This window comes from Mauremys mutica, chromosome 8 (assembly GCF_020497125.1).
Source record: "Mauremys mutica isolate MM-2020 ecotype Southern chromosome 8, ASM2049712v1, whole genome shotgun sequence".
Taxonomy (NCBI): domain Eukaryota; kingdom Metazoa; phylum Chordata; order Testudines; family Geoemydidae; genus Mauremys; species Mauremys mutica.
Window position 1 is genome coordinate 104,152,239 of NC_059079.1, and position 26,170 is coordinate 104,178,408.

Here is a 26,170-nt window from a genome sequence, read left to right on the forward strand (position 1 = left end):
CCCAGGTATCTGAGCTTATATGAAAATATACTGGGGACCTTTCCCAGGTCTCTTGGTTAGGTCCCACAAGCATCTCCTGCTAAGGGGCTGATTTTCAGAATCAAGCACCACTTGACAATGGAATGTTTTTCTTTCTTTTTTTAGAATGTGCATCTCGGGAGGTTCCAAGGTTTTAAACTGAAAACCAAACACACTGCGTCTCTGGCAGCAGGATTGTGCATTGGGGAAATAAAGAATAAGATGGACAAGGGAGAATTTGGCTGAAATCTCATGGGTTTTGTCCAAAACTCTTTAGAATTATCCACTCCTCACTGTAAACACATACTCTCATAGCTGCTGTGAAGCCAGTTGCACAGAGACCAAAGTGGAAGAGACACTGCTTTGCATTATAAAACCGGCAAGATCAAGAGTGGAATCAGATGGGTTTCACTGTAATTTCAAACCATCTGCATTAAATCTTTGTAACTATATATGAACTGGAAGTGGAACTGCTTTGATACGTTACCACGACCTTGGATCAACTCTTCAAGCAGAGGCAGAACAGCTGGAAGGTTATTTAAAAACACATTTTTTCTTCCCTGTTTCACTTTGCTTGAGATGAAAACAAACACTACTGGTTTTATGGTCCTTCAGGACTCCTGCTTCATCCAGGCAACTTCAGTGAGACAGATAGGTAGGTAGATAGGTAGATAGATAGATAATTGTATATGGGGATAAATAGCATCTATTATTCCTATCACTATAGTATGGAATCCTGTAGTTGCATTGGCCAAGTCATATAATCTGTCTGTTTCTCCATCCATCAGTAAAATGGGAACAACAACGGTTATGATGGGGCTGTGAGGATTCATTCATTAATGCTTAAATAGCACAAAAATATATAACACATTCCTGTGTTAGTGCTAAATACTATTTATAATCCTAAACCTTGGAGATTAATTTCAATGGCATTAAAAGACGACAGAATTGTGGGAGGGGAACTGTAACCAGAGATTCAGGATAGGCCACACTTAGGGTGGCCCCTCACGCACTCCCAGAAGATCAGACGTTCATTCTGGTACTTCTGCGAATGGTGTGGGCTCACCCCCACAGGAGTGACCCCGCCCCCACCAGCATGCCCTTGCACGCCTGGTGTGCACAAAGTTATGCCACAGTGGGAGGCCATTTTGAAGAGTGCGGCGTGATACAGATACTGGACAAGGGACAAACCACCCCAAACAGCTTCCAACCAGACAAGTGGCCTGCCTAGCCATGCTCCTTTGCCTCTAGGGCTCTCATCCGGTGGAGCTCAACAGGGAACCAGCCTTATTTTCACATCATGGCTTATTTTCTGCTTGAATTACATCCATCCTTCCCCAGGCAAAGCCCGAAATGGACTTTGTGCAAGGACACCTGGAAAGGTGGGGGATGCATCCATCTGCCCAATCTGCAGCCAGGACATGGGGCCAGAGCACAGCCCCCTGTGGCCATTGTTCTGGGCTATGGTCAGTAACAGTAGCCTCATCCCTTCCTTATCCACGCTATGGGGGATTCCATAAGGACAGAGCCTTCGGCCCTTTCCGTAGCCAGCCCCCTCTACCCTGGCCTGTCTGGAGCTGGCACTGAGACCCTTTCTGCGTTTGCAGAGGTCCCCTGCACGGCTCTTCCTTGCAGGGCTGGTGTAGTACAGCGGCCTTTACACAGGCCTTCTGCAAAGGGATGAATTCACCAAGGAGAGAATATACTGGTGTGATTGTTCCCTTCGGAGCAAGGCGGGGCGAAGAGAGGGAGGAAGGGAAGGAAGCAGGAGGCTGAGAAAATAGATAAAGCAAGAGAAAGTAGCAAATGGAGAGCAAGGCAAAGGAGAGAAGAGAGAGAAAAGGGATGGGGAGGTAGAAGTGAGCCATGTTCTGGGGCTGCGGGACTCTGATTATTCACTTTTCCCTTGATGATGCTGCTGCCTGTAGCTAAATATACAGAAGCACATTTCATACGGTTATAAAACCTCTGCCTGGCTTGGTCTCCTTCCTCCACGAGCTCTTGTATAAACCATCACAGGCTGGCCTGCCAAGGGCTCTGGCATGTTAACGAGTGAGATTTCCCACACCAGATCTTCTCTACAGCCTGGAATCCACGTTTGCATTCCATCAGGAGCCCCAGTCCTTCCCTCCTCCAAGCTCCAAAACAGGGTTAACAGGGAATAGGAACCTTTATGGTTGCTGTTTATTTGTACGTTCATACCACACTTTGCACACGTCCCTCCTGACGTTTCACACTCAGCACAGGTGTCTAGCACACCCCTGCATTGTCAAAGCCGCTTTGCACCGCTGCCCTTCTAGTTGCTGGTTAATACTTCCTTGGCTTCATAAGCTAATGACCAGCTGCCACCATCATAGAGAAGTTAATGCAGTCCCAGTCCGCCAGCAGTGCCAGCTTTGCGTAGGGCTTCGAGGACGGTGCCTGCCCCTCCTGCTCCTGCCCCCACCGGAACTGCAGATCCCCTAACCATGCAGAGTTGCCTTTGTCGGGTCTGGGGAGGGTGGATGTTGCCACAATAGTTTGACTCCCACAGTTATGTGGGAATGGGATCTGCAATCAGCCGTTGCTAATATAGGCCAGACAGTCCGGCCAATAGTAGTTTAAATGCTGTCGGTGTCACTTCTGTCATTTTGAACATATTCAACAGACAGGGTATCACAGCCATGAGACAGAGCCTTCAGGTCACATCAGATCCCACAATCACTATTGTCTGGCTGGCAATGTGATTTTTGCTATGTTCATTAACTACATAAAAGTTTGCCACAAAGTTCAATCATATACAGCGCTCTTTGATGTCAAACATGGAAGTCTTGGGTCCATTGAAGGTAGAGAAATAATTCATTTACCTCTATGCTGCAGCAAAATGTCTTTGAAAGCCTAGTTATATTCACTGTTTCAGCAGGAGAGGAGACAGGAAGAGATATTCACAGACAATCAAGAATTCTGAATACAGGCAGAATGTCACAAAGTGCTGTGCTGATGCAAAATATAAATTGCCGGATACAAACGCCAACATTTACAGTTGCTTTCTGTGACTATTGTTGCTACTAGGGCTGGGGCATGAACTAGATTCAAACATACACAAACTTTTGGGAAGCTCAGAAATGGATCCCCATCTAGAGCCGAACTTTACAGCTCAGGGCAATCTCCAGTTCGTCCGAAGGTATTAATTAAAAATACCCATACGCTCTTTGTTGTCTTTTTCCCTGTTAGAGCTGATTATTTTTGGCACTTGTGCACGACAGCAAAAAGGTAACCCCAGGCCCAGGAATACAAGTTATACAAACATTCAAGCAATCCTCACAGAGGAAACGAAGGAATTCTCATTTAGCAGAGTGCAAAGATAATGGTCTCCTCGCCGCAAAGTAATTGAAGTAAGCATACTGTCATCATAAAATCTCCTGAAAGATCCTTGGAGGTGTTCACTCCTGGAACAGTCACCATAACAACCAACATTTGTAAAGGGAGAAAAGTGCCTTCAAAACACACTGTTTGAAATTTTCAACTATAGAGTGAGGCGACACAGACCTCATCAAGGTGACAGAGAAGCATTAGAGGAAATGGGCGCCTTCGCAAATTAGAAGTTGCAATGTGCATTTGGAAAATCTTGGTAGCAGAGGAGAAAGCAAGGAGGAGGAGCCAGCACTACATGGTGAGATGGAGGATGGGTGGGTTTGTGACGTAGGGAGTGGAGCTCTGCACACTGGGATCAGTTCTTGCCTCTGCCACAAACTTCCTGTGTCACTGGGGCAATTCAATCCCTCTGTGCCTGTTGATAAGATGGGGCTACTATCTCCCAGGGGGATCGAGAGATCAATTCATTAATGCTTGTGAGGCTTCTATACTAGAGTGATGGGGACTAGCAGAGTAGATAGAGCAGCCAGTTGTCCATGAACCAGCAGCAAGCGACCGGCAGACCAGTGTGAGAACTGCTGCACTAAATAATACCATCTGCCAAAAGGCTGTCCCAGCATAACACTGTGCTATATGCTGCATCAAGCCAAGCCAAGGGGAAGGCAGTGGCTTCCAGGAGGCAGGGTTTTGGTGCCTGTATAGATAAGAACGCTGACATTACCAAGAAGGATGAATTTCTAATGTTACGCTGCACTTCTAGAGCACTTTCCATCCCAAGAGCGCAGTGTTTTAAAAACATTGTTCCAGCCTGACAACAGCAAAATGAGGGTGGGAGGCACTGGAGGTTGGCTTGCCCAAGGCCATGCAGTGAGGCAGTGTCAGAATGGAGAATAACCATCGCAGGAGACCTGGCATCGAGTCCAAGCTAGCACTTTTGCTCTGTGCTGTTGGTTAAGCTGATCTTGTTTTCCTTTATTTTTTCTTGCAAAGACACTACGGATGAAATTCACGCCTGTGCAAAGGGCCAGCAGAAGGACTATGCGCCACTTAAATCCTCAAAATAGGGCTTATGCGGGACTTGTGTGTTGCACAGACCTTGCGCTGGTTCCTCTGCACTGGGGTGAATTTCACCCCCAAATTAGTGTCATTCTTTGCAGGGAATGTCATCATTCCAATTTCAAAGGAACAGACTTTTTATCCCATAGCAGTTACTCACTGGCACGAGAAGTCCCAGCAAGCAGTAGATTCGTTAGGCTACCCTTCTGCCTGGCACCAAGAATAGGAATCCGATTGTGAAATCAGCACCTGATGTGTTCTCTGTTGCAGAGTTAAGTCAATGCCAGGGGAACAAAACCAAACCCTTATGCTTCATAAGTTTGCTTTATGTTATTACTGCCTCTGATTACGCTAGGGAGAAACTTGCTTCTTCTGTCTCCAGGGTGAAGTGGTGTTCAAGGCGGATTTATAAGATACAGGCTCGCCTATTGCCTTTCTCTGGGGAGAGTCTCTAGGCAGAGCGGAACCCCTATTTAATAATACTGAATTGCAGGCATGTGTTACCTGAGCGGTTGCTTGGAAAATGTCCCACAGTCCCCATGGCAATTTGCTAGCAATCGAAGCTCAGGCGTATTAGCACATTCTATTTAATTAGCAACTGTGAATTTGCCTTTTTATCATTCGGAAGAGGTGAAGGAAGGATAAACCCAGAGGTCCCTGGCTCCTGCAAGGTTATGCACATTCCAGAATTCCCTCCTGTTAGGCTGTGCACATTCCATTCCCCGCCCCCTCCCAGGAGCTTAACCCCACGTAGATCTTGGCTACTGCTGAGCTGTTCTGTATGGAAGGAGCTTGGGTACTATAAAGCCCTAAAATAGAATGATTCCAGGGCTCCCTCTTATATGGCCATGCACAGTCCAAGGCTTCAGCCTATGGGGCCTGTGTGTTCCTGGGCTCCATCCTATAAGGCAATGCAGAACTCCAGGGCTCCCCCCCATGAGGGTGTGCTTGTTCCTGAGCTATCTTGCAGCTGCTTCCTATAAGGTCAATGGTGTTCCAGCCAGGGTCACCCTTCTTCGTCCCCCATCCTCCCTCTGGTCCCCTTCTGGGCACTCAGATTCTGTTGCACTTCAGGGTGAAGGCAGCAGTTGCTGGGAGGAAAGGTGAGATGGATGGTGGAATCTGAACAACTTTAAAGGGGGTGGGGTGGGGAATCAAAGCAATGGAAGACCCCATATCCCACCCCTTTGCTCCATTCCAGGATTTCAGCTCCAAAGGTTTAAAATCTCTCCTGCATGTCTTGTTTTTATGTAACAAAGTCCTGTATGTTGATGATATGTAACCTGCTGGTCAGGGTGTGCCGTCTCCCCCTCTGCGTCTGATCCACCGAGGATATGAGTCTCTTAGATCTCTCAGGCGACAAGCCTAGCTATATAATTCAAGCTATTGAGATCTGTGCTTTTAGCTCTGGAGGTCCCCAGTTCAGTTCTTGGTGGTAGCTAAGATGACAACTGTCACACTATTATTTGACAAGCAATACAACAATCCCATTCTCAGTCCACTGCAGGGCAGCTGCTGTTCACTCACTGCTACTCCTGGTCATCATGCCAGGGTTGGGCTCACACCCTGTCACGATTGTCCCCCTCACCAAGATGGAGCCTCAGAGGCTCTTTGTCACCCTCGTCAATGACCCGCCAATAAACGACTCCAACGTCTGGTTCAGATAGATAAGGTGACACTTAATACACTTCTGGGAGAGCCAAACCAACTACATTTTATGCAACACTTCCTGTGTTTTGTAACAATAGGACATAGTCATTCCTATCTGACAGCTCTTTGGTGTCCTACAGATACGTGACATGAGTTTTGTGGGGTTTCAGTCAAGATTCTAGGAAACAGGAACAGCAAAAAGTGGGGGGGATGGACTATGTGACTTCTTGACATCCCTTCCAGCCTTATCTTTGTATAATTCTATTAAATTAATTCCTGGTGTAACTCCATTGACTTTACCCCAGAAATGAACTTAGCCCCAAGTGTCCCTAACACAAAACCCCACCATCACAACTGGCACCTTTGGTGGCAGCCTCAGCAGACAGTCCAAGGGCTGAGTGCACCCTGGGGAAGGAACTCCTTTATCATACCTGATGGTGGTCTCTCCAGAGTTGAGACAGCTGGGTGGGGGTGGGTAGCAACCACTCTCCACGTACATGTGTTCAGGAGCTAAGTGTAAGACTTCAGTCACTGTCAGTTTAGCACCTGGCACCTGCACTACATCCGTTTTAAAGGAGGCAGATACTGAATTTTTCTCAGGCAGTAAATGTGCTGCCTTTGGTCTTATACAGCTTGACACTTACATAGTGTTTATGCTAGAGCTGTCAACCACACTGTCCAGCTCTGTCTGCTTCTGCTGTCATAACCCCGTGTTTATCACAGCACAGGTTCCAGCCCTGGAAGTAATTGACATGTCACAAATTTTGCATGGGGTCATCAAACAGGAGGATTGGGCCAGGAGGAGAGATCCTGATTTCAATACATGTGGCTTTGATGTGGCAATAACAATTATGAAAAAACACAGGGGAATGGAGCAGATATATCATCTGTGGTACTAGGAACCACAGGAGTATCTGAGCACCTCACAACACTCATGTGTGGTGGATGAAATATCTTTATATCCCATTTTACCAATGGGGAACTGAGGCAAAGAGAGAAATTAAGTGACACACACAAGGTCACATAGAAAGTCTATAGCACAGCAAGGAATTTAACTGAGATCTTCTAAGTCCTAGGCTAGTGCCCTAACCACCCAGCCATCCTTTCATCCACTGAGCAGTGCACATAGTATATTATTATTGCTCGGCACTTTAGCTGTACAGACACAGTATGAAGTCTCTGCTCTCAAGAACTTATCTTCAAAGTATTGCCTCCTTTGTGAAAGCCATTCGTTAAACAGTTTGGTACATAAATAAACAGCAACAACCTTCCAGGAAATTAGCAAGCTCTGAGCGTGGTGACTTGCAGAAATGACCGCTAAACAGAGAGGACCAAAGTCTGAACTCTAGTATGTGTCTGGAATCAGCTGCTGACTTCTCTGCTAAAGATCTTGCTGGAATATATGGGTGCTCAGATACCACCGTGATGGGCACCATACAAGAACCTAGATGATATGCTGCCGCTGTGCTGCTTCCCTGAAGACAAAAGCATGGGCTCTCCCCAGTTGGACTGGGTACTTTTTGTATTTGTCGGAAGGGGATCTGAGGGCTGGATCCTTGGCTGGTGTGAACTGGTGCAGTCAGCTAAGCTAGGTTGATTTGCACCAGCTGAGGATCCATCCCAGGGAGATTTGAACTCTGGCAGTAGTCGATGAAGCAGAGCTTGGACCTTTGGATCGTCTGTTGGTTACATGCGTTAGCCTTTGTAAATCTGTTTCTCTAGGCTTTGCTCTGTGCTTCCTCATTTACATTGTCACTGAAGATGTACTTATCTCCTCTGCCTGCTTTCGTCTTCAGCCAAGCAGAACATCTTGCATCCCTCGCTCATCTATCTAGGTTCTTACATAGTGCCCATCACTGCAGTATCTGAGCATCCATATATTCCAGCAAGAACCTTTCTCTGAAATTACACCAATTATTTTTCTGACCCTGGAACTTGAAGACAGGGTTAAAAGCAATTACAGAGAACTACGAATGCAGAGGGTAGACAGATACTATAGATCCTTATGCCACCTTTCTGGAGGTGATTTACTTGACAGATACTTGGCTGAGACCACCAAATTTGTGGCACCTGTGGCCAGTTGTGTTCAAAAGGGAAAATTGGCTTTTTGTGCCACCACATGTGTTGTTGTCTCCATCCCTGACTAACAAAGCGCAGATTTCAAACCACACTAATGAACCTTTTAGGCATTTTAGTCACATGCACATGGAATCAAACAGCTGTTTTTAAAACGAAAGGCTGCTTTTTAAATGTGTGTCACCACTGCTGCTCCCGGCCCCAGCTGAGTGAGGAAGCAAGAGTCTGGAAGCCTTGGTAACAAGCACTGTATGACAGATTCCTCACGGGGAAAATAACTGATAATATTTTTTTCTTTGTTGAAGGAAAGTGAGACACAGAATTTGCCTTACACTCAGAGACTTTAAGTCCAGAAGGGACCATCATGATCCTCTAATCTGATCTCCTGAACATTGCAGGCCACATAATCTCACCCATTCACTCCTGTAATAGACCCATAACCTCTGGCTGAGTTACTGAAGTCCTCAGATCATGATTTAAAAGTCTTCAAATTACAGAGAATCCACCATTTACTCTAGTTTAAACCTGCAAGTGACCTGTGCCCCATGCTGCAGAGGAAAGTGAAACCCTCCCCCTGGGTCTCTCCTAATCTGACCCAGGGAAAATTCCTTCCTGACCCTAAATATAACAATTAGTCAGACCCTGAAGCATGTTGGCAAGATCCACCAGCCAGACACCTGGGAAAGAATTCACTTAGTAATTCAGAGTCCTCTCCATCTACTGTCCCATCACGGCCAGTGGAGATATTTGCTACTAGCAGTCGCAGATTGGCTACATGCTATTGTAGGAAGTCTCATCATACCACTTATCAAGCTCAGTCTTGAAACCAGGTCATTTTTTTGCCCCCACTGCTCCCCTTCAGAGGCTGTTCCAGATCTCCATTCCTCCGATGGCTAGAAACCTTTGTCTAATTTCAAGCCTAAACTTGTTGTTTATAACCATTTATTCTTGTGTCAACATTGGCGCTTAACTCGAATAACTCCTCTCCCTCCTGGTATTTATCCCTCTGATGTATTTATAGAGGGCAATCATCTCGCTCCTCAGCCTTTGTTTGGTTAGTCTAAACAAGGCAAGCTCTTTGAGTCTCCTCTCATAAGGTAGGTTTTCCATTCCTCTGATCATCCTAGGAGCCCTTCTTTCTGCACCTGTTCCGGTTTGAATTCATCTTTCTTAAACATGGGAGACCAGAACTGCACACAGCATTCCAGCTGAGGTCTCACCCGTGCCTTGTATAATGGTACTAACACTTCCCTGTCTCTACTGGAAATACCTCACCTGAGGCATCCTAGGATTGAATTAGCTTTACAGGAGCAAGACTTGTAACCTGCCTCCTTCCATTCCAGACAGACCTCTGGTCAGTCAAACCCCACGTTGCGTCTGTTCTGTTGCACAGATATTTTGTGATATGTTTTGCTCCCGGGGTTGCAAAATTCATTGTGAAATTCAGAAAGTGGGGAGGAGTTTGCTTTTGCCTAGTCAACACTCAAACACTGTATGGGTTTTGGGCTGCAAAGATCCTCTGAGCAATTCCACAGATTGCTTGAAAAGGTAATCGATTGACCTCTGGAACTTGCTGCCACAGGATATTATTGAGGCAAAGATCTTTAGCAAGATTGAAAAAGACTGGTCATTCATGGGATGAATCCTCCCAAGTGCATGCATGCTTGTGTGTGTGCCCAGCTCACATGTGGAAATTTCCCAATGTGTACTTTGGAATATTTTTGCCTGTAACAAAGGTGCTCACCTGGGAAGATCTGACTTGATGAGAATAAGTCTAGCACCCATATTTCCACTAGTAAGGATACAAATGAACAAAGACTCTCCAACCTCATGCTTCAGGGCATAAACTGCCTGCCAACTAGGATCAGGAAGAAATTTCCCCCTATGGTGCACTGTTGCAGTTAGAGCATTATAGGCCTTTATGCACTCATTCCAAGTTTCCAGTACTGGCTGCCATTGGCTATTGGGCTCAATGGATCATAGGAAATGGCAGCCAGGACATCTGTCCAGAGCCAAGCAGGCTTCCTGATACTGAATCTCTATCTTGGAGGAACCTGCTGGCTTTCCTAGAGAGGACCATAACTGTGTAGGCAGTTTGGCCCAGATCAAAGGTATTTACGTGCCTGACATTGGGAGTTTGAGGATCTGGGCATTTGTGAAATTAGACAGGCCCCTCTACTTGGTACCTCCATCTCTTTGCCAAGAGAGAAACCCAGGCTCTGCAGAGGGAATAGGCCATCACCCAGCCCCTGCTGCACCAGCAATTGAGCCACCCTTGAACACAGTGGGGGATTTTACAGCAAATCTTTCCCCAGGCTGATTGCTCCCATTGATCAAGTGAGCAGGGGCGGCTCTAGCAATTTCGCCGCCCCAAGTACGGCGGCACGCCGCGGGGGGCGCTCTGCCGGTCGCTGGTCCCGCGGCTCCGGTGGACCTCCCGCAGACGTGCCTGCGGAGGGTCCGCTGGTCCCGCGGCACGCCTGCGGATGCTCCACCGAAGCCGCGGGACCACTGGACCCTCTGCAGGCACGTCTGCGGGAGATCCACCGGAGCCGCCTGCCGCCCTCCCGGCGACCGGCAGAGCGCCCCCCCGCGGCGTGCTGCCCCAAGCACGCGCTTGGCGTGCTGGGGCCTGGAGCCGCCCCTGCAAGTGAAGAAGGTGAGTGGCTCTTTGCCCAGTGGTTCCTTTAACTAATTAGAAGCTCAGGGTCCAGCTGGCATTTTAGCGCTTCACTACCAAAGCACAAATCCAATAATAATTACGTTATGGCATGGAGAGATTAGGCAGGCTGGCACGCAGCCCAAGCCTGCTGTGCAGCAAGGAGAGCCAGGCTCTCAGGATAGGGTCTATGCAAGGGGGTTTGGCTAACCAGGGACAGCAGGGTGGCGATCTTGGGGACAGTGGTACAGCAATGGGTGGTCTGCTTTCACTCCCCAACAGGCCAGCCCTGAACTATGCTACAGCTGTGCAGGGTTACTCCACAGTCACATGGAGCGGAGGCTGTTTTTAGGGCCTCGTCCTGCTGCAAGCCCCATCGTGGCTGCAAGCCCCCAGAAGCGCAAGGAGCGGCAAGCTGCCTGCAGCACTCAGTCCCAGAGGGGCCTGTCTGTATGTGGCCGGGGGAGCCTTGGCCCAGCCCATTTGGATACCAGTTAGAGGTGGCAGGGCAGCATGGGATGTGGGTGTAGGATATGCACTCTATGCCTGATGCACACGGGAGTGCCAGTTGCCCCCCGTGATCCTTACACAGGTACCACCCCTGTGGCACTGCATTCCTTCCCCACACCATGACTCAGGCTCCTAGGAGCCATAGTAGACTCCTAAAGAAGTAGAGGACGAGTCTGGATGGGTAGCTGCCAGTTAGACACAGGTCTGGCCTTCCCTAACGGAACAGACAGAGAGGAGCGCACACAACCCGAGGACGACGAGTGCCCGGCTGCAGGCTGTGGTGTGCTGCAGAGCTCTCCGGTACTCCGGTCACACAGCTGGGCTGGATCTGGGGGGCAGCACATCCTCGCCTGTCCTACATCAGCGATGGACTGCACTCTGCAGTGACAGGAGTGTTCTCTTTAGCCGGGTAATGATCCGTGGCCACATGCAGACAGCAGCAGAGTCAGCAGCTAACCGATACAGTGCTTCCTCCCCGGGCTCTGCCGTCCCTTCTGCTGGGAGAGACAGGGGCTACTGTGCAGCTAGTTCAGCCCAGGCGTCCTCAGCGTCCCAGGCCCTTTGACCTGGTTTAGTTCTGGGAGAGGAGAGGGCTCTGACTGTTGCACTGATGAAGTGATCCAAAGCCCATGAAGAAATCTCTCATCTTTGGCTGAAGCGATTTGTTAATATTTGCAGGCATCTCATCTTTAGTGCTAAACCCTCCGCTGGGGCCCATTTGAGCTGTGGGAGGGGAGCGAGCACAGACAGTTACGCTGATTAATCCAAAGTCCATAAAAAAAAAACACACACACACAATTTCTTTGGCCCCAGGCTCAGCGTTAATATTTGCTGGCATCCAATCGGCCGTGATGTTGCAACACCACATGCCAGAAATGGAAGAAATTCACCCCGTAGCTCTGAGCTCAGGTGAAGGAGGATGTTGCTGGGGGCTGCCTCTGCCCTCTTCACAGGCATCTCATGACAGCCAAGGGGGGAGCTCAGGGGAGAGCTCTGGGGCACGGGTAGCAAGCATCTCTTGCCAGAAGACAAGGGAGGAGTCTCTCTTGCACCTGGGTAGAAATCAGCCATCCACGTTAGTCCTAAGGCTCTTGTAGCTGGAGTCAGACTTTCTCCCTCCTACAAGAAGAAACTCAGGATATTATGCATCACTCACTATCCATCAGCTTCCCTTCCTGGGATGTGATCACCTGCTTCATTATCTTCCAAGGGGACAGATGGGAGACACTGGCTCAGCTCGGGGCTCCTCAGTTTAAGGGGCTGACCTGCTGCTTCTCTTCACCCAACTAGCTGGGAATTGGAGAGCCTCATCTGTCCCTTTGGTCTTGAGTTTTTGGTACATCTAAACCAAAATGGAATAGTGTGAAAGAGGAAGGGGGAAGAGAAGGACGCAAACCTCCCAGGCAAAGGTGGCTCAGCAAGAGCGAATAAATGACAGGCTGGATTTGCCTGCCTGCAGTTACTGAGCTCTATCCTGTACTTGTAAAGAGACTTTATTAAAGGAAATGGCAGACAAAGGAAGGATGGTCCAATGGTTAGCACTTGCCTGGGACTTGAGGGACTTGGGTTCTGCTTTGCCACAGACTTTCTGTGTGACCTGGACAAGTCACTTAGCCTCTCTGTGCCACAGTTCCCCATCTGCACAATGGGGGTAATAGCACTGCCCTGCCTCCTAGGGGAGTTGTGAGGATAAATACATGAAAGACTGTGAGGTGCTCAGAAACTAAGGTGACGAGGGCCATATAGAATCCGAGAAATGTAGGGTTGGAAGCGACCTCAAGAGGTCCATCACCCCCTGCTGAGGCAGAATTAAGTATATCTAGGCTATCCCTGACAGGCGTTCGTCTAATATGTTCTTAAAACCCCCACTGATGCGGGTTCCACAACTTCCCTAGGTAACCAGCTCCAGCGCTTAACCATCCTTCTCAGCACTAGGGAGAGAAAGAACCTTTGCTAGTGTCCAGCGTGCTGCCATGTCCTGAAATACTGCCCAAGTGTTTGAATAGCAATAATACTGTAACAACAACTTACAAATGAATACACCAATGCCTCCTATCCGGAAGGGTCCCAATGCACTGGGCAGATGTAACCCCCGGAACAGTTGGCAGATGGCACACTGCAGAGGTGATGCAGAATACATTAAAGCAAAGCATACACTGTAGCTCATCAGACTTGTTTCCTCACCTGACCTTGGTAAGCGGAAAAGGTTCAGCAAGCAGCATCGGTTTTTGTGTCTCCTGGGCTGACACCGATCAGGGGCTATATCAAGGGACGCCTATATTCAGACCTGAGTCTTTTGCAAACCAGAGCAGAGCGCTGACCCCGGGATGGAGTGATTAGGTGGCCTGACTCTTGAACTGGCAGAGTTCAGGCGTGCTGTGCATGCCACGGGCCAGATGAAAAGCGGAGCTGCACGTGCCTGTCACATCTGCACCCAGCACGGGGGCAGAGGTGAACAAGCATAATCCTTAGGCTTGTGAAATGATTACACCTCAGCCTGTAGCAGCAGCCAGTGTAGATCAGGCCTGCTCACTCCCCGCACTGTGTTTATTACTGTTTTGAGTTATATTTTTGCTAAGGCACTCAGAGGCCTTTGGGTACAGCTGTCTAATACATTGCTGAAAACATATTGTGATTATATTGCAGAGCAATAAAGAATCTACCCCATGCATCCATTTACTGACTGCTTGGAAGCTGTGGGTGACTCGGACAGATTCAGGAAAGAGATGTCTCTGGTACGGACATGTTTTGCCTTTCCTTCCTCTGTCTGGCCATTTGGGTTTTCTCCTTTTCCCTTAGCACCCTGGACCTCTTCGAGCAGGCACAAAAAAACCCAGTTTGACACTATTCGGCTCCTGATTCTCCACAGTTGACCAGAGAGAGGAAGCACAGCCTGCCAGAGCCACAGCCGTGCCACAATGGCTTCCTAGTTGAAGTGTCTCAAAGCAGATGCTGGGTCTCCTTCTCCTCATTCCCTCACTCCTGCATTTCCTTGTCCAGGTCAGCCTCCTTTCTATTGGCTGGCCACCTGTGGGACCTTCAGCAAGACTGGAAACCCTGCCCTCTCTGCTACTTCCCCCATTCTGGCTGCAGGATATTCTGCCATGCCCCACAATTCTGCCAGGCTAGTTGTTGCAGGAACACCAAACTTTTGCTGTCGTGATAGGTCACCTCTCTCTTTCTTGAATTACGTCTCTATGGGGGTTTTATTCCAAAAAAGAATAGAAAATGTAACTCCACCAACCCCAACACACAGCGACGCCTGTTGTATTAATGCAGACACATCTGCACTAGACGTTAAGCTCCTGGATGCAGAGATTGTTCAGTTTGGACAGCACCAGGCACACGGAAGGCTCACTTGGCTTCCTAGCTCCAATTTCTGAAAAGGGACAAGCAGTTGCCCTGTGGCTACTGCCATTTCAGACCATTATTATTTATACCACTGAAGCACCTAGATTGTGCTAGGTACTGTACAAACACAGAGGAAGAGACACTTCCAGGCCCAAAGCGCTCACAATCTATACAGGCAAGACAAGAAAGGCACAGAACGAGTGGAATGAGGTTTGCCCAAAGTCAGGAGCAGAGCCAGGAACAGAACCCTGGTCGCCTCATTCCCCAGCCACTGTCCTGGCCACTAGACCTCACTGCCTCTCCCTGGGATGGGAAGATGATATGGAACATTTCAGCTTCTTCTTCTCTCCTCCACTGCAAGAAGCCCCTCAGTGGCTGAACAATGTATGAACAGCAGCAGCAGGCTCCCTCCCCCTTTCCTTTCCTGTTTGTTAAAACACACACACTCCCTCTTCTTTCTCTCATTCAGTATCTAACGGAGCATCCAGCTTTGTGTGGCAGGGATTGTCAGTCACTCTCCTGGAGGAAGCTCTGAGTGCCTGCAGGCTGGCATGTCAAACTGTTCCTCCGGGATGAAGCACATTCCAGGAGCACAATTGTCCACATGATTTTTGTTGTTTTCCAGGAGTTAGTTTTAGAAGTGCTTTAATCCTGCTTGCTATAGGTTGATCCACGCGGCGAGAAAGTGGAAAGGAAAGGACAGATCCCCATCCCAAACAGCGATGAGACAGTAACTCCAGGTATGTGGCTTTGCTGTGCCTTCATTACTGAATTCAGAGAATGCTCTTGCATTTGCCAGGTGGGTTGGGAAGGGCTCATTCTTGGTGCACAGTGTTTTGATGCACAGGTTTTGTCCATGGCAGAGTTTAAGCATCATCATCCCGGGGATTGATTTCAGGCGCTGGCAGCACTGAGATATGGAATTAAGAAGGTGCGTGCAGCAAGCAATACTGCCAGGAGTTTTGAGCTGTTCCCGAGCAGAAGCAGGGAGCCTGGGGAGCAGGATGCTCAGAGGGAAGAGGGGATAGGAAAGGGGAGGCTGGGGGCATCTGCGGAAACGAATCACAAACCTACAGAGCAGAGAATGGCAGGTGTGGATATAACGAGCTGCTGCCTGAGAAATTCTGCTCCCTCCTGTAAATCTTTCCCTGCATCCTCTGATAGAAACCTCCTTTATGCTGGTTTCCATTGTCATGTACATAGGAACATGCTCTTGGTATGCTGCTGCCACGTCGAGGCTGGGTGTAGAATGAAAGTCAGGGGTTGCTATCTTCCCTTGTTGCATATTGTTTTTAAGAGTGGTTGCAGCTCCCAGGGCTGGGTAGCCTCTTTGCCATCTGCTCCTCAAATGTGTCCAACCAGAAGTTGAGTTACTGCTACAGGTTTGGTGGAAGTAGGATTCTAGTTTCTCTCTTCCAACTTTCTCTTCAGGGGTTCTTGTCTCCTCCTCCATTATCTGCTGTGGTTGCATCTCACTCCTGGAGCAGAATCAGGCCGCACACTCCCCAAATCACAGCTGGATCCTGGCACACAACCAGCATATCCCTTCTCTTACCTCCTGCAGCCTCCCACAGCTGCTGCAGAGAAAAGCATGTCAGGAATCTGCTTCCCCATGCCCAGCCAATCTCTGCCACATGGCAATGTTGGAGGCACTTCTGCTACAGGCTTTCATGCCTGCAAGGGGAATATCAGCTCCTTTATCTTTCTCCACAGGGCTGGGAATGGCTGGGAATGAAGTATGTGTGAGCTTCTCCACAGCCAGTGCTCCTCCATCATTCCCTATTGGGTCTTCTGCTGGGACTAGAGTACCTGTGAGCTCTTCCACAGTCAGTGCTCCTGCAACATTCCCCCCAGTGGCTTCTGTTAGGGGAGAACTAAGGCTGAAGTATAGATGAATGTCCCGTACAACCAGTGCGGGAATCACCTATTGCTCCTCCTCTTCTGAGCCAAGTAGCTGGGAGCTCCCCCAATCAACTCCCTTGCACCATTTCCTGCAGAAACTTCACCTGCTCCTTTGAAGCACCCTAACTGTGAAAGTATGAACGCATCATGCTAGGAACCTGCAGGTTCCAGTATGGAAACAGGAGGCCCTGGGGTTATTCCCCTCAGTTATGCTTCATCGCTTGAGCAACGCTAGGTCATCCAACTCTTGACCTCTACATCTGTTAGGGCTGTTTTAGTGCTGTTGTCCCTTCCTTGTTTTATCCTCTCTCCTCCACCCAGGAGCTCAGTCATGGAGTGATGAGGGATTATGCTACCACCTTGCTGGCGTGACATTCCCCAGAGTTTTCAGAATCAATTAAGAGTCAAACCTGGGCCCACTGGGTTTCTGAGCGCAGGAGGAGCCAGAGTGCTGGGGAAGAGGCCACTTGATGGTGCTCTTGGATTCCCGTGGCTTCAGGGTGTTGATTCAATTTCCAGCTGCCTGACTTCCCCTGATTTTCCTCTCTGTCCCCCAGTCTCTCCCGTGCCCAGGAAGCCCTATCACTGTTCTACACAATATGGGGGCCTTGTGCTTCTCCAGGATCAGATGATATTTTGCAGGGAGCAAAGAGCAGAGTGGAAAGTGGGCAGGTTGGGAGGGTCTCTCTCTCTCTCTTACACACACACTTCGGAGCAGACCCTCGGCCAGAGAAAAGCATCATAGCTCCTTCCGCTGAAGGCCATCTGCTACTGGCCAGTCTCATAACAGGATCTGGACTACATGGCTCATGTGTCTGATCTGGTCTGGCAATTCTTAGGTCTAACCAGGGACAGCGGAAACCTAGCACGTTATTGCTACATAATTTCTGGAGGGCAGAGAGGGGCTCAGACCCCAGAGTCCCCCTGTAGTGTGGTCCACAATGACTCTCTGGTGTTGCACAAGGAAGGATAGATCCAGCTCTTGCAGGGTCCCCGCTTCAGGCAATGACTCCAGCATTGCTGCCCCTCATCACACGGTAACCGTGAGGTCTGTCTGAAGTAGGCAAAGGGAGAGTTGGTTTAGTCCTTTCCAGGCATTGGTCTATCCAAGCCCTAACTCAACATTTATTTTTTTGACCTGATGAGCCATTATGGAGAGAGGGCACAGCAGCAATAGGACCATGACCAGGTACATGAAAATACAAAAGTTATTAGCAGCCCTTTGATTCCTTATGCCCCAAGCCAGTAGCATAACATGTGCAATGTTAATCAGAACAGCTACTCTAAGACTGGAAGCAGAGAGAAGAGTCTGGCTCCAGGTGGGTCCCTTCCTTTCCCACTTTAAACCTAACGGTGACGGGCTGGCGACTGCAGAGGGCCTTTGATCTAAGGGCAGCCTTTGCCATTGTCCCCCTCCCGTCTGCTCCCTTTGCCCCCCTCACGCTCAGAAACTGCTGGCTGGAGCCACCCTAATCTCACTACGCACTGCTTTTAATTAACCAGCTCTGTTTTCTGTCTCCAAAGGGAAAGACTCTCCCTCTCTGTCTCCAACTACCTCATTTTTCAGGAAATGCCCTCTGCCATTTCTCGTGTCCTGTCTCTGTATGGATCATGTTCACAGCCTGGACACTCACTGAAACAACGTATAGATCGGAGTCAAACCATCCAGGTGGCTCGTACTGGGGGCTGTACAGTGCATGTCATGGGGGCACACTCACCATTGGAGGTCAGGACGCAGCATTGCAGGGATTCTTCCCACTCCAGAACTGCCTTTTGGTGGCCAATCTGGTTCTGCAGTAGAGTTCTTCTGGGTTACTCAGCCAGGTCACACTTAAAGTTCAGTCCCCTCCTAAGGCAAGGAAAGTCCTCCTGCTGTAATTGGTCAGCCACCAGACTGGCTTCTCCCAGTCGGCCTCTTCAGAGTCCTTTGCCTGGGTTCCCCGGGGCTGGCAGCACAGTCCTTCCAAATCGAACAGAACTTGACAGAATTTCACACTTCTTTTGCAGAGCAGCACCTGCCAGGGCACCTTCTCCAGCTCCTCAGCAGAACTCAAAACTACAAATGAAATTAAACACTATTGAGGCATTCATCCCGCTCCAGGCTGGAGCCTCTCAATCTTCCTGAGCTCCTTTTCAGCTCCCTATTTCTCGTGCAGAACCCCAGCCCAGATTCTCTGGAGGCTTTGCTCTTGCTCCAAAGGCCTACCAAAGAGCTAGCTCTGCATCTCAGCTCAAGCCACAACCCAGCTCAACTGCTGTCCTCCACAGTCAGTCCCAACTGCGCTTTCTTAATCCCTTTTAGTGTGAGGCTTGGGTGTTTGCCATTCTAACACCTGACCCCATTAGTCCCACTCCATCTGGGTGAGATGCAAATAATTGCCACACAGGTAGGGCTGGCCCCATTTCCCCTTTAAGGGGCCAGTCACCTTAAAGCCGCCTATGACTCACAGACAGCTGGGTGTATCTCTCTACCCCTGAGGTCACCTCTTGCTCCCCGCAGACCACACACCTTCCCCAGCATGACTCTGCCTTTGAAGAGACAGAGATGGTAGGTTTAATCTCAGCAGTGGAACAGATCTAAATAATTCTCCTGCCAGAGGCACAAGGCCGTTGAACACATTCCCAGTTGTTTACGGTAGTGAAAGAGGTCTGGACAGCACATGGGAGTATTTCTGGTTCTGCCAGCCCACTGGTCTGCACTGCTATTGCTTCATTCCCACAAAAGCAGTTCCTAGCTCCTGAGATCTCTCCATTTAGCCTGGCAGTTTTGCTGGGGCTCTAGGGTGTGGGCGGCTTGCTACCCTAACTCCCACATCCCAATACGCATTTAGGAGGCTGTAACGCCACAGTTTGATTTCTCACTGGGATGAACCTCGGTGCATGAGCTGTCGACCTAGAAGCAGCCCAAATGACCTTGGAACAGCCTAATGGTGGGTTTTTTTCACCTTCCTCTGCAGCCTGGGGCCCTTGGTGGTTTGAACTAGAGTCAATGGGGGATTCTCCGTAACTTGAAGTTTTTCAATCACGATTTGAGAATTTCAGTAACTCAGCCAGAAGTTAGGGATCTATTGTAGGAGCGGCTGGGTGAGGTTCTGTGGCCTGCGATGTGCAGGAGGTCAGACTAGATGATCACTATGGTCCCTTCTGGCCTTCAAGTCCATGAGTCTATGAGTCTAGTGTGGTTTTGCCTCTTAACTAAAATTCCTTAATTGCTTTTTAATTATTGCCCTTTGAAAAGCAAAAGTCCATTAAGACCTTTTATGGTTGAGGCAAAACAGCCCTAATGATTATTATGTTTCTGGCTGCTCCCAGGTTGTTTTTATCGCTAGTCTCCAACTGAAGAAAATAGCTTGATTTTAAATAGGAAACTGTGCAGCCAGTTGGCAGCTGATGTGGGAAAAAGAGAAAGGGAAGGGATGATGCCAAGGCTGTGAGTAGATAGCTAGTGAGATGAGTACATATGGGGCAAGATAGACAGCAGTGAGGAAGCTGAGAAAGCCTGCAGTGAAAACATGCCCATCATTCATTCTGTTTTCTGCATCAGCCTTTGAACTGTAACTTTGCTCTTCCCTGCTGCAGTTTGACTTTGGCTCAGCCTAGCACCTGTTACCTGAGGAGGGCTGGAGGGGGCTTTCTGAGCTGCAGGGAAGCAGTGGGGCTAGGTCACTACTGCAGCATGCTGCCCATTGATCGGCAGCTTTGTTTCCATGGAGGCTTGTGCAACAAACTGTGTCTCTCAGCATTTCCTTTGTGCACTGATCAATACATTCTCTACGGCCCAACTTCTCCCTGCTCAGCTAATGTCTCCATTCGGGGCAAGGGCAGAAGCCTCTGTGGTGCGAGCTGCTAAGCCAGCTTCTCTTAGTTGTCAGGGACGAGCAGGTGGCCCTATGGTTTTCTCTATTGTAGTTAATGGGTCCTGCAGGGAGAAGAGAACGGTTCCAACAAACCTGCCTGTGGGTTTTGTTTAGTTGGTGAAGTTTTAGTAGACACGACTAGTTCCAAGTGGGGTTACCCTCCCATTACCCCACCCAGCCTCATGTTACCTTCAATACTGACTTCTCGCCCTCATTACCTTCCTCCCGGCCTCACCTCCTGTGACTGTGGGTGTTACCTTTCCCCCCTGCTGCCTAGGGTTACCCTTCCTCTGTCCTCTCCCACCTTAGATACGGTCCCCATTACCATAGTATGTGAGCCTCTCACAGCCTTCCGTGTATTTAGCTTCACAACCCCCTTGAGAGCCCAAGCAGGGTGCTTTGATCTCTCTTTGTACAGCTAAGGAACTGAAACACAGAGAGGCTAAGTAATTTGTCCAGGAAGCATCCTCACCTCTGGACCATCCTTTCTCCCTCACTTGCAGCTGTGTAGAATTTACTCTGTCAATGCACCGTTTTTGCCTAGATGAGAAAAGACTATAAAGGCAGAGAATCACCTCCTCTTGGTCAGACCAATGCAGCCTCACTGAAATTTGCCACTGCAATGGGATTGCACTGATTTCACGGAGAGGAGAACTTACCCTAGCATCTCTGCCGTAGAAACCAGCACCGCCAGTAGAGCCACTGGTGCCAAAGTTGTAAATGCCAATAAAAACACACAGAGCGCAAGGGAGAGCGCAGCTGGGACCAGTCTAAATTAGGCTGTTCTCCTTCCCCTGGGCTTCCCAAGCAGCATAGCTTTGCATCCATCAGAAGAGATTCCTGAAGCCGCTCCCAAGGGGAGCTATGATCCTTGTTCTGAGGAGTGATAAATGAACACCCAGCTATTTATTATCCATTACAACATAATTGCAGCCTCATTTACCATCATGATGGCCATTATTTTCATCCATTTGTTAAGGAACTAGCTTAAACCACTGCACATTTCACATAAAAACTCAGAGTCATCCATTCCTTGGGTCATACTGTTCTGAGAACCCTGCAACTGTGGCTGTCAGGTAGGATCTGCTGAGCTGCCCAGAAGCAGATGGTTCGCTGGTTCCTGTAGAAACAAATGTGAAACTTCGAACAATTCATTTGAAAGGAAGACGATAAGATGCCATGCAGCTGCTTCTTCCTCTGAGGGTGCACTCTTTATTTTGGACCCACATTTCATTTCCCTCAGTCAAGCGGCATTAAAACCCTTTTGCTCAACTGGAAATGATTCAGAACAGAAAAGCTGAATGGCAAATTTGCAGACAATGTTATTTATGCAACTCAATTGATCTGTTTTCCTAACCAGTACTTTGTTCAAGCGTTATTCTTGGATCTTGGCCACACATTTGGGTCTGAGCAGGCGGAGAGTGTGACCCCTGCTCACTGCTATTCACTTCTCAGCCGTGGGGGGTTCTGACAGAGAAAGGCTGGTGGGGATTTAATAGCTGTGTTGAATTTTATGCTGCTGTGTATGTACGGAATAAAACCCCTGCAGCGGCAACATTCTCTTATTGTGATCGCAACAAACTTCGGCATTGGTTTACGGAGTTGGATTGGCCCTGTGTCATCATGCACAATGCTGCCAGAGGCACTTTCATGTGAGATGTTTGGGCTCGTGCACCTTTCGTGGGGGGAGGGGGACTCTCTCTCTAGTGTAACCATTTTGAAAAGCACAGCAGACCATAACAGGCAGGGCACACAGAAGTGGTACTGTAAGCTGAGCTCTGTCTTGGTCGCATCAGCATAGAGAGTGGAAGGACTGTTTGTTTGTTTGTTAAAAAAAAATTCACTTTTAAATAAATAAATAAATAAAATCTGAAAAATTCATTTGGGAAATGGAATGGGCACTGGCCTTTCCTTGGTGGGTTAGTATGAATCTTAGCGTATGTTTAAAATAAGGTCTAATGGGGATTAACACCCCTCTGAGTGGCTGTGGTAACTATGTATGGAAACCACAAGTTTATCAGGGAGTAGGGAAATGTCAAGGAACGTTACCGCTGCTGCTGCTTCATTTGAAATGCCAACCTGGATATGCCACTGTGAATCGAAGTGCTTGAAGCTGCTCTCCTGTCTGAAAGGGTCTCACTTTTGCTATTTCACTTTTACTCTTCCAGAGGTGACGTTACAGACCTCCCCCCACTCCTGAAAGGACACACCAAACATGGGGCTGCTGAAGCAAACCAACAGCACCCTGGTGATGGAGGAACTGGTTCTGGATGAGAAGCTGCCACTAGTCTGGCACTCCAATGGCATTGTCACTCCTAGCCAGGGTCTCCAAGGTTCCAGCAGCATCATGATGGACAGTACCAAGATCCTTGGGGTCCAGGTCATATTGATCGCAGCTTATTCCTTAATAATTCTGCTGGGATTCATTGGCAACTCCCTGGTGATCTATACGATAGTGAAATATAAAGCCATGAGGACTGTAACTAACTTCTTCATCGCTAACCTGGCCGTGGCAGACCTCATGGTGGACACTCTCTGTTTGCCTTTCACCCTGGTGTACACGCTACTGGATGAGTGGAAATTTGGGGCTGTTCTTTGTCATCTAGTCCCTTATGCCCAAGCTTTGAGTGTCCATGTGTCTACTCTAACCTTAACTGTGATAGCTCTGGACAGGTATAGATGCATTGTTTTCCACTTGGACAGCAGGATCTCCAAGAGGCTCAGTTTCACGATCATAGCCATTACATGGTTGACTGGTGCGGTCCTGGCTGGCCCGTTGGCCATCTTCAGAGAGTACAGGCATGAGGAAATCCCATCCATCAACCTCAAAATAGCCGTCTGTTCTGAAAAGTGGCCTTCTGGAAATAACAGAGATGCCACCATTTATAGCCTTTCCATGCTCCTTCTGCAGTACATCCTTCCACTTGCCATTATTTGCTATGCCTACATCAGGATCTGGTTCAAGCTGAAAAATCATATCAGCCCCACCTCCAGCAGCGACAGCCAGTGCAGGAGGAGGAAGACAACAAAAATGCTAGTGATGGTGGTGGTGGTGTTCGCAGTGTGCTGGCTCCCCTTCCACATATTCCAGCTTGCCATCGACCTGGATTTGGTGCTCATCTTCCATGAGTACAAACTCCTTTACACTGTCTTCCATGTGGTGGCCATGTGTTCCACATTTGTAAACCCCCTGCTCTATGGGTGGATGAACAAGAACTACCGGAATGGGTTCCTCACGTTCTTCAGCTGCCAGAACAAGCCTGAGAGTATCTACACTGATGGTTCAATTAGACGCCGGTCTTACACCTTCAAGGCCACCACTCTGAATGGGAGCATCAAGCACTCTGCTGGCAATGGGCAGCTGCCGACAGAGGTATAGAGATGAGAAATCCATTATCCACAGGGGCAGAGACTGGTTGACCCTGAATAGTTCCTCCCAGGACTGATACCTTTTAGAAGGAAATGTTGTGTTGCCAAAATATTGTAGCTACCATAGCCAAATGGAAGCACCTACTGTATCTATCAAAACAATCAACTGTCCATTCTGTCTTATGAAACAGGTTAAGTATTCTGTCCTCTTAGTTCTGTGCTTACTTGTCCATAAGTACAGAGAGCACTGTTTGTATGTAAGCATGGAAACATGTGTTGTACAGAGGATATTTCCATTTAAAAAGTGAGATGATTCTCTTCTGCTATTTGTTGTGAAAAAAGCTTCCATTCACTGAAATAAGATCCACCACCAATATGGAATCTATTGAGACTAGTGCACATTAAATATATTCTTGTATCTGTTATGAACGTGCTCTTATTTGAACCTCTTCCTCGGGACTCTTATTCCTTCCTCCCTAGACAATGATTCCAAACAAGGAGAATCCCATTTTATCCTAGAAATAGAAACATTTAGGATTCTGCTTACTACTGTTAAACTCAGAATCAGTCTTGGACAAGTAGGATTGAGCAGCTGAAAGGTAAAGCCATGCAGCACATAAGCCTGTTCCATGATTCTACATTTCCAGCCACTGCAGATGGGTCACTTGTCCAGCATTACCTCTAAGAGGAGCTACTATTTCTAGAAAGCTGAGTAGTGGCAGCAGTGTAATCAGTAGTTTGTTCCATGACTGCTTAGTTTAGGCAAGGATTTAGGGATACTCAGTGTGGTGTGGTGACACTAGGCAACACAAGCTGTGTTTAGTTAGTCTGGGAGCCAGAGAGCCAGTGACACTGATGTTGTGGCGCTGGCAGACCAAGAGCAAATGTAGGGAAGGGAGAGCAGATGTGGGCTGGCAGATCATGAACAACCTCTGCGTGGATCAATTAAGCTCCTAATCAGGATTATTGACAGTATTGCTTTCATCCAGACTCAGAGATGTGGGCCTCATTCCCCAACATCCAGAACCACTGATCGTTGAGGGAAATGTAAGAATCACTATTGGAGAGTCCTTAGCAATAACCCCATTTTCTATAAACAATGCACTACAAACAATGAGTAATTAGGGTACAGTCTGTTTAGAGTCAGATTTAGATTGTATATTAATGCTCTAGTTTGGAAGGCAGAAATAACATGTTAACCAACCCACCATGACAATGTCCCTGTACTTACGTTAAGGGAAGTGGTACAGAAAAAGATGTATTCTTTTAAACCAACCCCAACGTTTTCCTCTTTCAGGCTGTGTCAGCTGGAGAAGCGTATTTTTAGCTTTCCCATCAAAGGAGACTTGATTGCCACAGTGATCTTAACAGCTCGTCATTTGTGTCATTTGAAGTTAGTGTTCATCAGAGCGGAAAGTAACTCTCCAGAACCCCGGAAAAGGGACTTGACTTACCTCCTAATTAAAAAAAAAAAATTAGATTTGTAAGTCTTCAGGGGAACAAAGGAAAACAAATAAGAGAAGGATAAAAGACCACGGGAGTATAGGATTTGCCATATTGGATCAGATCATTGGTCCATCAAGACTGGAGTCCTGGGAAGCTTGGGGGAAAAATTGCTAAATGACTTATTTGTGGGTCTTGTTTTCCTACCCCCTCCCCGTCTTGACCAGGCTCCAGCCATGCTTGCTCCTCAGCTCAGCTTTATGCTGCCACATTAGATTAGTTTCCCCCAGTCTTTTCATTCCACCTATTATTTGCATTAATTTAATCCCAGCTGCAAGGAGGTATAAAAAAGTCCATAGGTGGCACGTTATTCTTTCCAAACAGGGAGACCATTGCGCTGCAAGTTATGGCAGCAAGACCCCACTTATGTGCCTGGGCAGAGTGTCTGGTGACAATTGCTACGAATAATTGTCATAAAACCTGGCTGGCGGCAGATTTTCTAAATCAAACCCCATGCGGTTCTTTTTCGAGTGCTCGGGAATAAATGGGGATTCTGCTCATGAATTTAAGCTACGGTGTTTGGATAACAGGGGCATCTTCTTTATACAGGAGCAATCTTGGCAAAATCCTTTGCTCTTTAATGAATTTGTCAGTTCTGTGATTCATCTTCCAAGGAAATCACTATGTATCTTCATCAAACCAGAGGGTAACAAAAATGTTTATCTTCCTAAAGGAGGCTTAAATGAGTGGCAAGTATTCAGTTTTACCAACAAACATTTCATAAAGCAATTTAGCACTCAGTAACATATGTCACAGTAAAACATCAGCAAGCCAGATTTTGGAGCAGATCATTCTGTCAGCTGAGAAGCCAAGTTGCTTTCCTAAGTGCTTGCCAAGTGTCTTGTCCTGTGACACTACACAGCAT

General features: G+C 48.1%; 1 protein-coding gene across 15 annotated transcripts; it reads left to right on the plus strand.

Moving 5' to 3' along the window:
* The first annotated feature begins 184 nt into the window (after positions 1-184).
* On the plus strand, positions 185-24,196 carry LOC123375402 (neuropeptide Y receptor type 2-like). 15 transcript variants are annotated; one of them, XM_045026258.1, is made up of 6 exons: positions 185-673; positions 3,232-3,670; positions 13,970-14,058; positions 15,339-15,414; positions 15,538-15,605; positions 22,602-24,196. In XM_045026258.1, the coding sequence occupies exon 6, from the start codon at positions 22,649-22,651 to the stop codon at positions 23,810-23,812; it is 1,164 nt and encodes a 387-aa protein (XP_044882193.1). In that variant the 5' UTR covers positions 185-673; positions 3,232-3,670; positions 13,970-14,058; positions 15,339-15,414; positions 15,538-15,605; positions 22,602-22,648; the 3' UTR covers positions 23,813-24,196. The 15 variants fall into 15 exon arrangements, 14 of the variants coding, with proteins under 14 accessions (XP_044882193.1, XP_044882192.1, XP_044882190.1 ...); XM_045026257.1 differs by lacking the exon at positions 15,538-15,605 and having other exon boundaries at positions 3,232-3,392; positions 3,530-3,670; XM_045026255.1 differs by lacking the exon at positions 15,538-15,605 and having other exon boundaries at positions 15,300-15,414.
* Positions 24,197-26,170: the final 1,974 nt, after the last annotated feature.

Bases quoted from the DNA above. Each gene is read 5' to 3' on its own strand.
- LOC123375402 (XM_045026255.1), top strand. From the start codon at position 22,649: ATGGGGCTGCTGAAGCAAACCAACAGCACCCTGGTGATGGAGGAACTG.